Raw genomic sequence first — 14,225 nt, forward strand, 5'->3', positions numbered from 1 at the left:
GCTCACAGGATACAGATGTCCCCAGTGTTTGGAGGACCAGGAAGGTTGGCTGAGGAAGGGAACACAGGCAGTGCAGGGACAGGGTCCTGTTGGGCAGGGCAGACTAGGCTCCATATTTCTTCACACTGAGCCCATAGGCTCACAGGGAACATCAGACAAGGTTGTCTAAGAAAACTGAGGGCTCTGGATGTCACAGGAGAGAACTGAACACAGCGTCTGTCACTGTGTCCCCTGCAGGCAGCTGTCTTCATGCTAGAGAAAGAGAGTCACAAACCATCAGTGTGAAGTCAGCATTCCAACAACTCAGCACTCACAGGGGATTCTGGGAGTTCCTGAAACCCAATCATGTCCACATTGCCCCTCCCCATTCAGGCCCCACAGTGTCACCTTTACAATCTTCGATTGATCCATCAGAGCTCTGGGAGCTGACTGTGTCTAGGGTAAAACAAAATAAATGTATACATATATGTTTGTGTATACGAATGTGGATGTATCTGTGTATATGTATGTATTCCTACAAAGGTGAAACTCAGGCCCCTGAAGATTTCTGTGGAGGAGTCTTTATGAATTCCCAAACTCCCAAAACCTCCAATTTCAATCTAATGGCCTCAGGACAATCTCACCCCCCACACTCACCTGAAGCTGGAGAGTAGTTTCCTCCTTTCTCACCTGTGAGAAGAAAAGCTGTGAGACTTCAAGGAAGATCTTGACACTGGGAAGTTTCCAGTACTGACATCAGACCCACTTGGAGACAGTAGCAATGTGGGGTGTGGCTGTGTTTCCCATAAATGTGCAGAGCACTGTTCTAAAAGAGGCTGAGAGAAAACTCAGACCCTCCCTTTTCTACCTGTGTTTCTCCTCCTCATCACAACAGCCACCACAGCTCCAATGGCGACCACAGCTCCAAGGACAGCCAGAGCAGCAATGATCACCATGTTAGAGTCAGTGGATGGAGGAGGCTCTGGGAAGGGCAGGTACAGGAAAGGAAGGTGAGGGTCATGACCCCAGCTCTCAGCCCTGACCAGCTCAGGGTCTGCAGAAGGCTCCAGCTTTCCCTGACCCCAGCTCTGCACCCACGCCCTCCTTACCCCACCTCAGGGTGAGGGGCTCAGGCAGCCCCTCATGTTCCACATGGCATGTGTATCTCTGTTCCTCTCCAGAAGGCACCACCACAGATGCCCACTTCTGGAAGGTTCCATCCCCTGCAGGCCTGGTCTCCACAAGCTCCATGTCCTGGGTCAGGTCCTCCCCATTCAACTGCCAGGTCAGGGTGATGTCAGCAGGGTAGAAGCCCAGGGCCCAGCACCTCAGGGTGACTTCACCTTCAGATCTGGGGTGATGGGCTACATGGGCCTTTGGGGGATCTGTGTGGAAGATTCAAGAAGTCACAGTTAATAAGATCAACTGAGATCTACACAAGACACATTTAAATCAGTGATGACACTTCGACTGTCACCATACTAGTGACCTGCAGGTAGAGCTGGTCCCTCAGCACAGAACTGCACATTTTCCTGAGGGACTCAGAAGCTAAGAGAGAATCCACAGGAGCCAGTGGATCAACATGGCCGTCCTCATGTGATGCTCTATAGCATGAGACAGGGAGCCCAAATTGAAGATGAATGGAAAATAAACAGTTTAATATGTTTGAGTTCACATTAAAATTAGAAAGTAGGCCCATGTGCTACTGGAAGGCTGCCACCACTGAGAGTCTAACACTGTGGTCATCTTGCTGACCAGCATTAAGTGTTGGCCCAAGTGATCAACCATCAGGAACTGTGTAGCAGAAATGTGGTGAACTCTGACACTCAGCCTGAGAAAATGACTCCCAGATCCTGACTCTGGAGTGACAAGGTACAGGTGTGTCACACAGGATCCCTAGAGCGTGCTGTGGAAACCAGTGCAGCACTCACTGGAACACAGTGGGCTCACAGGGTGTGTGGATCTTCCCTCTCACTCCAGTCCTGGATTGTAAAAGACCCTGTCTCTCAGAAAGTCCAATTCCTGATTCGCTGTGGGGAGAACTGTGACTTGTGGGGGCAGAGGAAGAGCAGGAGGCTTCTGGATGTTTAGTTCTGACAGGAAACAATCTAAGTTCACAAGAATCTCTCCTCTTATGAGAACCCTGATTTAACTTGTCTAATTTTCCAGGTTAGCTGTCTCTCCTTGCACATGGGAGACTGATACCAATGCTAATACAAGGCCCGTGAGAAACCGGATCACTCCAGTTCAGACAAAAACTGAGTAAACCCAAAATAAGACCTTTCCCCACCCCCTCAAAAAGGAAATAAAACAGAAAGTAAAAAATAAAAGGAAAAAGATAAAAGAAAAAGAAATTCCACAATTTATATTATTACCGGTACCCCATAAGGGCTCATGTGACCATTCTCCACTGTAGGGATAGAAATGGGCATGGAAAAAATGCACTTCTCACAGACAGATAGTGATCCGGGAGAATGTATTCTTTGAAAAGTTCTAGAAACTGGGGAAACCAGCCTTGTGTAGTAGAGCCCATGTCTCTTATCAGGGAAAGGAGACTTCCGGTCCTGAGGTGTGAGGGCTGACACACTCAGCAGGACAGGAGTCAGTGTCCACCACAGCTGTGGGGAGAGAAGCCAGCCTGAGACAGGCCATGGCTGACAGCAGGGAGCCCCAGCTGTTCTGTCAGGAAACTCTCTCCTTCCCCCTGAGACAGAGTTGAACTCTGCAGAGAGAAGGCTGAGCCCTGGGAGTCAGTGCAGTCACTGAGAGGAGGGATCAGGAGACCCAGGGACACTCTTTCCCTCTGAGACAGGGGCATCACCCCAGCTGAGGGTTTCTTCTTCCCCAGGACTGAGCCCCAGCCCGAGGGCAGAGGGAGGAGCTGCCCGCGGCCCCAGCACCTGAGCGCAGCAGCGTCTCCTTCCCGCGCTCCAGGTATCTGTGAAGCCACTGCACGCACTCGCCCTCCAGTTGGGCCTTGTAATAATCTGCATCACCAGTCTGTTCCCACTTGCGTCGGGTGATGAGCGCCGCAGCCGTATCCGCCGCCATCCACGTTTTCAGGTCTTCGTTCAGTGCGATGTAATCGAGGCCGTCGTAGGCGTGCTGATTATACCCGCGCAGGAGGCTCCCGTCAGACCCCAACTCACAGCCATACATCCGCTGGATTGTGTGAGAGCCTGTGGGACCCCGCGGTCAGCCCCGCCCACCCTCCCGGCCCCGCCCACCCTCCCGGCCCCGCCCACCCTCCCGGCCCCGCCCACCAACTCTGGCCCTGCCCACCGCAGGGAAAGCGGTCCGGGTCGGTTCTGCTCCCGAACTTTGGACTTGGGACCCCGGACGTCTCCGTCCTGAGTGTTGGGCCGTGGAGGGGTCGTGACCTCCGACCCGGGGTCACTCACCGCCCTCGCTCTGGTTGTAGTACCCGAGCAGGGTCCTCAGGTTCACTCGGAACCACTGTGCGTTGTCCTTGGCTCTCCGCGTCTGCTCCTCCCAATACTCCGGCCCCTCCTGCTCCACCCACCGCGCGCGCGGCTCCATCCTCGGATTCTCCGCGTCGCTGTCGAACCGCACGAACTCCGTGTCGTCCACGTAGCCGACAGCGATGTACCGAGGCTCCCCGAGGCCGGGCCGGGACACGGCGGTGTGGAAATACCGCATCGAGTGTGAGCCTGGGAGCGGCGCGCGGTGAGACCCCGCCCTCCTCCCGGGACCCCGGGCGGGTGCGCGAGCCGGGAGGGGAGCAGGGCGCGGGGTCGGGACGCGGGTGGAGAAGGGCGGAGGGGCAGGTGTGCGACGCGGGGACGCGGCTCCCCCGGTGCCGCTCCTGCTCCTCCCCGCAGAGGCCGTTTCCCTCCTGACCTTGCACTCACCCGCACGGCTCTGGGTCGGGGCCAGGGCGGCCGCCAGCAGCAGGAGCAGCGAGCCGGGGGCCATCGCCCCCATCGGTGATCACCCGTGTCTGAGTCCCGCGGGCTGCGGGGACTTTATAAGGGACCGCGGAGATGCTGATTGGTTCCCTGGAATCTCGCTACCCAATGGGAATGAGTACTTCTGGCGCGTCATCAGTGTCCAGGCAGAAGGACCTGACACAGGAGCAGAAGTGAAACTGGGGAGATGGGGAATCCTCAGCCCTGGGCTTCCCTGCCCCTGACCTCACTACCTGGCAACTAAGACTTCGCCTGAACCCTTTGCCGTGGACAGAGCGCTGTTTGTCATGGTGTCTCCGAATTCTGACCCAGAAGCTGTGGGACAGGAGAGACCCGCAGGCCAGACTCTCACTGTCATCTCCTCCACCCTTCCTCTTCCTTCTTCTCTTCAGAAGTCAGACCCTGGAATCTTCCAGAAGAAAAGCCACTTCCGGGTATACAGTGGCAGCACAAGCCGTTGGGAATGCAGTGGAGAGATGCTTCTCCTTAAAGCAGAGGGGTTGGTCTGTGAGCTCTACACGGACCCCACAGAGACCAGGCTCTGTTCACCTGCAGAGGGAGGTTCACACTGCCAAGCCTGAGTGCAGGACTCTCATTTGTAAAGAGGAGACTTTGCCTCTTCCCCCAGGATCTGTCTTCTCACCCTCGGGCTAAGACCCTGACTCCTCCTGTTTTTTCCCCCGTGTGACTCCAGGTGGGTGTGTTTTACCAGGATCTTCATCCCTAGTCCTGACATTGTCCACGTGGACCTGGGTCATTGCATCAGCACAGGAGACCCCCGTATTCAGAGAAGACACCCCTGTGGAGACCGCAGACAGCACAGCGCCCTGTGCTACACTGGACTTGCTCTGTGTCCACACATCCACGGCACAGCTGCTTTAGTGAGTCAGTCACAGTAGGAGAGGAACTCTAATTACCTATAACACAGAACAATGATGGTAGTGTGGAGAAGTCATGTGATCTGTGTCCTCACTCCCTCTCTACCTTCACTCACACTTAGGAGCTGATGAGGTGAGGGACATGAATGTCACACCTATATGGGATATGATTTATAACCCACAGCATCTGTATCCATGAACTTTTCATATTAAGTTCTGTGGGTATTTTCCCTGGGAACTTGAAGCTCTTAGGTTTCATCTTGAGTAACCTAAGGATGCTTGCTGCTGGCCTTAGGCAGCTGCACAGAAAGTATCTGTTGCAGTTTATTATTTTAATTATGTATTTATTATATATAAGTACACTATAGCTGTCTTCACACACACACTAAATCCCATTACATATGGTTGTGAATCACCCTGTGGTTGCTGGGGTTTGAACTCAGGACCTCTGGAAGAATAGTCAGTGCTCTTAACCACTGAGCCATTTCTCCAGCCATTCATTTCTTTTTAATACTGTTTTTTTTTTTTTTTCAAGACAGAGTCTTTCTTTAAAGCTATGGCTGTCATCCAACTTACTATGTAAACCAGGCCCGCTTTGAAATAAATTTTGGGCTTCCATTGCTCAAACTCAGCCACACTTGGTGGCGAGCGCCTTTGCTCCTTGAGCAATCTGGTTGATCCACTTGCAGTTTAGTGGGTTTGGTCCTTTCCTCTGGAAGTTTCCTTCATTACTGCACTTTGGCATATAGGAGAGGCTGGCCACCATGACATTAGAAAAACTGTTTCCTAGCCTGATAGGTACCAGCATTGCCTTGGGTGACTCTGGAGAACCAAGCCTTCCTGCCCAGGTCCCTCCTGTGGCAGTGTCAGCCAGCTGCTGCCTGGAAGATCCCATATTTGTACTGAGAGCTTGGGTTCACTGTATTAGTTACGGTGGTCCTATGAATAAGATGATCCCTGAATTCTTGGCCATTTGAATACTCAGTTCCAAATTGGTGCTGTTTGGGGAAGCTTAGGAGGTGTGGCTTTGCCTGAAGAAGTATGTCGCTGGGGCAATGGTTGGAGGTGTGAGCTTCAGACAGTCCTGCTGCCATGCCTGGCATTTGCTGACAGAGATGGACTCTTAGCTCTCTGGACCCTATGCTCCAAATAAGTTGCCTTAGACATGATGTTTTATCAAAGCAACACAAAGTAACCAATACCTTTACTTTCCCCATCGCTGTGACTTAATAAGCAACACCAGGCAACTTAGGGAGGAAGGATTTGTCCTGGCTTATGGTTTGAAGGGATACAGTCCACTGGCTGTACTGCCAGAGCTGGAGGTGGCTTGTTATGCTGAGTCTCCTGACTGGGGATGTTAGTGCTCAGCCTGCTTTCTCCTTCTTATCCTTGCTACGGGTGGAGCCATGCACATCCAGAGTGAGTCTTCTCTCAGTTAAACCTTTCCGGAAATGCATTCTAGAAGTGCCCAGAGCTGTTTCCACAAAGACTTAAATCCCATCCAGGTGGCAATAAAGATGGTCAATCACACTGGCAATGAAGCTTACCTATCACACGGCCTGTGGTACTTCCATGTGTCCTTCATCAGTGAACATCTGGATATGTTCCAGAAACCATATGTGAACATACAGTGATAAGTCCTGTGTTACACATGTGCTTATGTGATGCATAGAATCTGTATGCTGTGTATGTAGTACGTCCATCAGGAGGCATAGTAGCTTGGGTGTGGAAGGGTGTTCTGGTATAACACAGCACACATTTATAGTGTGTTTATGTGTGTATTTGTGATTTGTGATTTCTCTCTATGTTGCAGTTGGACCTGTAACTTACTATGTAGCCCTGGCTGGTCTGGGACTCATGATCCTCCTGCCTCAGCTTCTGGGTTGCTAGGATTGGACTCAGGCACCATCATACAGCTGTGGTATCTACTCTTCAGGAAATAGTGTACTATGAAATAATAAAGAATATGACATAAACCCATATATTACTAACCGCTTTTGTCACTCTTGAGGATTATATGCCACACAAAATCACAGATGCTTTTAACATTCTTATTATTTCATATGTATGAATGTCGTGTCTGCGTGTGTGTATGTGCACATATGCATGTATGTTTGTGCATACATGCATTTAGTACCCATAAAGCTCAGGGCAAGGAGTTAGGTTCCCAAGAACAAGAGTTGGAAACAGTGGTGAACTTCTACAAGGGGACTGTGAATTGAACACAGATCCTCTGGAAGGGTATCTAGGGTTCTTAACCTCTGAGCTGTCTCTCCACCCCGTCCATGTTCTGAACTCTTACTTCATTTTCATTTACTTCCGTTCGCTGTACTTGAGGTTAAAAAAAAAAACCAAAAAACCAGGGTCTTGTGCATTTGAAGTGAGTCACATTGAGTCTCCTCTCCAGCCTTTGTGAGGCTGTGTATGTGTGTGTCGTATGTGGTGTGTATGTATGTATGGGTGAGTGTGTGTATGTGTGTGTGTGTTGGGGGTAGAGATTATTGGGGTTTTCTCTTGGCACCTTGAACCCACCAGCCAAGCATTTTACCACTGAGCTATAGCCCCCTTGCTTTCCTTAATGTTTTTAATTAATTTATTTATTTTGTGTCTTCCATGTAGGAGTGTTTTGCCAGAGCTCCTAAATATGGTGCTGACAGAGGCCAGAAGAGGGCGCCAGATCCTTCAGAACTGGAGGGTCCTCTGTAGGAGTAGTGAGTGCTCTTAACTGAGGAGCTATCTTTCCACACTGGTGGGCTCAAGGTATGAGGATCAATCCCCAGTAACCTCCATCCCCAACACACACACAGACACACACACACATTCTTACTTTGAGATGAGGTCTCACCGAATTGCACAGACTGTAGCTCAGACAGGCTTTGAACTTGCCATCCTGCCTGCTCCCAAGGAGAATGGAGAGAGTGGCAGAGACAGCTCCAGGCCACAGGGGGTTGAGGCGTGGCTCTACCACCACTCCTCACACCTCAGAAGAACGGGATGCTGAGCCGCCACTGTGTTTCATAGCAATACCACCCATCACAGGAACTGGCTGAAATCCAGCCTGTTCCCCACCAGTGCCCTTTAACAGCAAGCACATGAGCTGGAACCTTCTTGCCCTCCCATCCACTGCCTTCCTGACACTGCTTCTGTACCCTCCGTCCCACCATACCCTTGTCCCTCCCTATCCAGCCCCTGCCCCCGCCCTCTGATAATTGCAGCCCCCTCACCGCTCTCCCTAGTCTAGGAACTCAGCTCCCCTGGCTCTAACCGAGCAGACAGAATGGAGAAACATGTCCTTTGATGATTGGCTGAAGCTGTTGAGAATGTTCCATAACATAAACTGTCACCTCAAGACACAGAGAAGGGTAGTATACACCCTATGCTTTTGGAAAACCATCCTATTTCTAAGATTCACAGATGGAGAAGGGCTGACCTTTGACCTGTCCAGTCCATCTGGAGTCCTGGAACATCTAGACGCTCCTGCCCCAGGACCTGGCGTGCACACATTCATGCAAACAATGTTTATGGAGAATCCACTGCTAGGCTCGGGAGGGCGAAGCTGAGGACCTACATCCACGGTCATGACCCTCAGCGATCTTATGTCCTCCAGGGGATATGCAGAGGTATGACTCTGCCAGTGCCTTGTGGGTAACTAGAGGAGACTGAGGCAGGAGCTTTCAGGTCAGGGCTCAGCAGAATCCCCAAGGCTGTCCGCAGGTGGAAGCACGGCATGGCTGGCATTGGAGTCCATGAAGTCAAGTGGGGAGTAAGCAGGTGGGGCCACCCCCATAGGACCTTGGAGAGCAGGTTAAGGTTGTGGCTTGGGTTTCAATCAGTGTAACATCCTTGAATGGGTTTCAGCAGGAAATGAAACAATCAAGTTTGTTTCTCATGGTAACCTTTAATCTATTTAATCCCACCTTTGGGAGGCACAGGCAGGGGTATCCCTATAAGCTTGAGGCCAGTGTGATCTGCACAGAGTTCCAGGCATCAGTGTTAATTCCTGCAAAGAAACCATGTCTGCAAAAAACTGATTAGAACTGCAGTGTTGTTGAGGGGTTGGAATATTGCAATTCCAGAGGCTAATCATCTTATCTGTGTAAAGTTTACCCTTGCATTATTCAAATGCTTAAAGGTACAATGAAAAGTTCTAATCCTTTTGAAAGCTACTATTACAGACTGTTAGGAATGAATAAGAAATACAAGTTAATAGACAACCGTGTTGTGTCATGTTAGGTGCTAGGTTAGTTTTTTTTAAAGATTTATTTATTTATTATATATAAGTACACTGTAGCTGTCTTCAGACAGGGCAGAAGAGGGCATTGAATCCCATTACAGATGGTTGTGAGCCACCATGTGGTTGCTGGAATTTGAACTCAGGACCTCAGGAAGAACAGTCAGAGCTCTTAACCTCTAAACCATCTCTCCAGCCCCCAGGTACTAGGTTAGTTAATCACAGCAAGATGTTTTCAGAGTTATTCAAATAGTAAATAGCTACAAATAAACAATGTTTGACAATTCAGCAATTCCATAGATACATAGATGATAGATGTTCTTCAAAACCCTCAGAGATCCCAAGACTATGGCATTTAACAATGTTTCAATATTTAAAAGTCCTTTTTTGATAACAGGACAGGTCTGCTCCTGACAGTACCCCCATTCCATTTCATAGGAGATGATCAACACTGAATAACCTCCACATGGAGTTGCCTCAATTATGGCAAGCTAGCCACTGGGCAAAGAAAATGCCCTAACTTCATCTGCAGACAAAATGCTGTCCAGAAAGGACAAACAGATGCAGGGAAGTCGACTGCCAAGCTCTGCCAAGACAGGGTGAACAAGTCCTTCATAAGTCCTGCTTGACCAAGGGTCTGCCAGATATACTGGGTCAGAAGGCTAAAGATAGACGCCGTAACATTGTAGAGACATTCTGGATTAGACATTATGATGTAAGCCATATCTGATCATCTTTATAATTGTCATTATTATATATGAGATACTATTATGAGGGAAAAAGAATCTTTTAATAGGCAACAAAAGGAGAAATATCAGCATGTTTTTCAACCTTCTGTGTAAAGTTTACCCTTGTCTTACTCAAATGCTGACTCCTCTGCCCTCATACTCATGTTCCAATCTGGACCAGGCATTGCAATACTAAGAATCTCCTGTCTCAGATTTGCATAAATAACCCTTACCATTTATTTTCTGCCTTGTCAATAAATTCTGATCATGCAGTGTCTGGGCAGAGAAGAGAATCTGGCAGAACTTCTGCCAGTCAGAGGGAGGAGATGGGGGTGAGGTGAAGTTGAGGGGCGCACAAGGACAAGAGGGTCTGAGAAGATGCCACGAGAAGAAACAACTGAAGCCCAAAGAGCCAGATCAATAACAATACACAAGCATCATGGATAGGACTGGGAGGGGCCACATTAGCATAGGGTAACTGTAGGTCATTTGACTGCTCAGCTTTTGAGGTACAGCTTGGAATAAATCTTGGTTTCTCTGTGTGGTTATAAGGAACTAGCAAAAGTTAAATACAGCCACCAAATTAATTTACTAATTACATTTACATCAATATTAATTCATTTAGCAGGGAACTAACATCAATGACTAATAGATTTTTTTAAATTTATTTTTTGGAATGTATTAACTTTGTAAACCATTAGTTTCTACTAACCCACAAGCTAAGAATGTCAGCAAATAGCATCCGAGGCCTATGGAAGGTCTCCACCATTTTGCTATAACTGCCTCTCTCATGTCCCTGTCAGTGTATTTGAAAAGTGTCTTGATTTATGGCTGTCTTTGTTCTGCTCCTACGAAACTTCATAAAACTCTTTCTGTTTTGGAAGAGGGAATTTGGGGTGACCTAAATCAGTAGTCATTCAAATTTGGCTGTACAATGAACTATTTCCTGTTCTTCCTTGAAATGAGAGCTGCATTTTTTGTGTGACACAAACTAGCCAGGGCTGCCCAGTGAGACTCTGTGGAAAGAAAACACACTGGTGAACCTGAAGTGACCTGTCCATCACCTTTGTCCTCTAAGAGTGTTGAATCCCTCTAGATTGTCAATCACCCTCTAATGAATCATGGGGAAATATTGCCAGGCTTCAAAGAGTTAACTGTGGGGCAAGTTGATACAAGGGCTGAGGCCCTACTTGGCCTGTGATGGGAACAAAGTGGCAACTGTTGCTCAAGCCATTGACTTCCCTAAAGGAACCAACCCCCTACTAGGGTGAAAGCAAGCAGCTTCCGCCTCAGTGCCGGGTCAGATGGAGGGGATGGCTGGGCAAGTTCTAAGGAAGTGTGGATTCCTGGACCAAGACTGCCTGGTGTGGTAACTGTTTCTTTTGGGTTGATACAGGGTCTCACTATGTAGTTCTGGCTGGAATCACTCTGAACACTAGGCTGGCCTCAGCTAACAGAGACCTGCTTGCCCTTGCCTCCAGAATGTTGTCAGAAACTCTCTCTTGGCCAAGCCACATCTTAGATGTAACTGGAGAAAAAGTGAGCAAGACCCGCCGACCCTGCTTTCTCCTAAAGTTATTTGTTTTTGTTTTTAATCCTGAGAATTTTTTTTTTGAGAGTATAACTTGTCTGATGCTCTGAATAAAGTTGGCTGTTGGAAGAGACTTCAGTCCACCTCATTTTAAGTTCCATTCTCTTAGGCCTTGTTGCTTCTAGAGTGGTAAATAGATTGGGAATTGATTGAAGTGGTTGCCGTGGAGACATGGAGACAGTTATCTCTTTAAAATGACCTTGTTAGGAAAATCCCAGGGAATCTGATCCAGTCACAAGTCTAAAGAAGTGTTAAATTCCTCAGAGGATGTTGGGGGTGGCTTGGGGGGGGTGTGGAACACTGCTTAGGAACCAATTATATGCTCATTTAAGCTAAGAAAAAAGTGTGGTTTCCCTTTCTGTTTCTTTTGGGGGATGTGGCTTTTATTTCCTGTCAGGGAAAGTAAAGGGGTAGCTTTCTCAAGTACCCCAACCTAAGGAAAGGTGGGTGTGTTCCAGAAGTTGGAGCTAGAATTGCCAGATCGTTCCCACAGACTCATCTGTGTCAGCTCGCTGGTGCTAGATGCAGGGAGGTTGTGGGTAAGAGTCATTCCCCTGGAGTAGCAGCTCAGTATCAACAGAGGCACAAAGAGGTATGTGCTGGTGTTCACAAAATGGAAGGCAGAGCAGCTGCTCTGAGTGAGGAGCAGGACTGGGTGGCCAATCCACACCCAGTGTCTGCCAGGTACAAGGCCTGACTGCTGTGGCTTTCCTCCCAAGGGCCCCAGAGGCCCAGAGGCATCACTGCATCCTATGGCTGGTCCCTTAAATGTCCATCTCAAACTGTGACTCTTTTTCCGGCTTATCTTCCAGCCTGCTGTGCATTGCAGGCTCATCACAGTGATGAGGGGCTAGGAACCCTGGAGATGGTGGGCAGGTCCTTTGGGGGCGTTTTGGCCACAGGTGAGTTCCCACACTCCATCAGGAATTTCCAGTCATAGATGGCTCTGCTTCCTCCCAGAGTGGTGCTGAAGAGTAGGGACGGCGGAGCTGGGAATCTGGCTGCAGCTACAGCCCGCCGACATGTCTCCTGCACGCCACCCACGACCCTCCAGCAACCCGAGGCACCTCAGCCCTTCTCATGCCCCTCCCTTTCTGTTTCTTGTGCTGCTCAATTGGTCCAGGAGTCTAGGGAAGAGGATGTTACCCTTGGAGATATAATGACCGTTCCAAGGTGACATGAAGAAGCCATAGCCTCGTCTTGTACTAGATCTGGCCTCCCTGACTCACTCCTGGTCACTCACTGCTGCACATGCATTTGGTTCCTCAACCAAAGGAATAGCCCCATGGCTCCTGTAGGCTCTGCTTAGGTGACCTATGACTAGCATGATGATCGCCAAGCCCTGAGAGCTGAACTGTGGTAAAGACCACCTTTCTGTCTGCTCTTTTAGATAAAACATCTTAGTTTCTCCCACTCCCCCTGCCCACAAAAGAGAGGGAAAAAAAAGCAATTGGGTGAGGAGCTTATCTTGGTTCACAGTTCAAGGCCATTGTGGTCCTCAAAGTCAAAGTGGCCAGTGCCTGAAACAGCTGGTCACATCCTATGTACAGTCGACAAAGCAAAGAGCAAACACCCATATTCAGCTCACTTCTCCATTTTATACAGCCCAAGACCCCCTGCCGAGAAATGGTCCCACCACAGGTCAGACGGGCCTCCATACCAGTTAACATAAAGATGATCCCTCTCAGACGCTCTAAGACAAGGTCTCTCTACATAACCCTGCTGTCCTAGAGCTCACTATGTAGAACTGCCCATGAACTCACAGAGATCCTCCTGCCTTTGACTCCTGAGTGATGGGATTAAGGGTGTGTGTCACCACAACCTGCTAGTATACTCGACATCTGCGGAAAACCACTAAGGCCCTTAGTGAGTCTAAAAATATTAACCATCACACAGCCTCACCCAGGCTGACCTTGAACTTGCTATGGAACAGGCTGGATTATGGGTGTGTACCACCTCACCCATTCTGTTTTACAGACCAGGACACCACAGAAAGACCCAGACAGAGGCTTGTGCAAGCAGATCAGGACCTGATCCGCGGTTGCTTCTTCCTTCATCTTCCCACCGCTGCCTTCCAGGGAAGTCAAGCTGTACTTTTTTATACTTTGTATCTCTCAGCCTGCGGTGTCCTCCTAATGCTACCTCGACAGCGGAGGATGTCGGGAGAAAATACCCTATCAGGGTTGATGAGTGGACAGCTAGCGCCCCACTCAAATTTCTCCTCCTCCTAGCACTGAGGAAGGCCTGGTTGGCAGAGGTGGGAGACACCTACCCAGGGAGACCTGGGGCAGGCCCACACATGCTGACTCCAAAGTAGGAAGGAATCCTTACTCAGGGGCAAGGAGGGGGAGAGGAGGAAACCAGAGTAGTATTGGAGTGAGAAAGGAAACCAGGCAGCAATCCGGACAGAAGCTGCTGGGCAGAGCGCTCATTCCCTGCTGGAAGGCGGATTCCCTCCTTCTCTTCCTCAAATCTCCTGGGGCAAAACCCACTGGGCTGCTCAACCCGTGCACTGGTGCACTGCTGGGCTCCAGATTAAAGGGGATGCTGCTGGGCTTGGGTGCACTCAGGAGGCAGAGCTCTGAGAGTTCAGAGCTAGCCTGGTCTACGTAGTGGATTCCAGGCAGCCAAAGTGACATAGTACAACAGTATCTAAAAAAACAAAACAAAACAAGGGCCTGGAGAGATGGCCAGTGGTTAAGAGCACTGACTGCTCTTCCAGAGGTTTTGAGTTCAAATCCCAGATACCACATGGTGGCTCACAACCACCTGTAATGGGATCTGATGCCTTCTTCTGGTGTCTGAAGACAGCTACAGTGTACTCACATTAAATAAATCTTTAAAAGGTGTGTGTGTGTGTCCAGGACAGATGCTTTAGAATGGGGCTGC

At 49.4% G+C, this 14,225-nt stretch overlaps 1 protein-coding gene across 1 annotated transcript; it reads right to left on the bottom strand.

Moving 5' to 3' along the window:
- Nucleotides 1-44: 44 nt before the first annotated feature.
- Nucleotides 45-3,924, bottom strand: LOC308437024 (H-2 class I histocompatibility antigen, L-D alpha chain-like; the record flags this gene model as incomplete). Its single annotated transcript, XM_080938068.1, has 8 exons — nt 45-252; nt 388-435; nt 637-669; nt 848-961; nt 1,089-1,364; nt 2,880-3,158; nt 3,381-3,650; nt 3,852-3,924. 8 exons carry the CDS (start codon nt 3,922-3,924, stop codon nt 248-250), a joined length of 1,098 nt encoding a protein of 365 aa, XP_080794194.1. The 3' UTR covers nt 45-247.
- Nucleotides 3,925-14,225: the final 10,301 nt, after the last annotated feature.

Source organism: Micromys minutus, assembly GCF_963924665.1.
Source record: "Micromys minutus genome assembly, chromosome: 25".
Taxonomy (NCBI): Eukaryota; Metazoa; Chordata; class Mammalia; order Rodentia; family Muridae; genus Micromys; species Micromys minutus.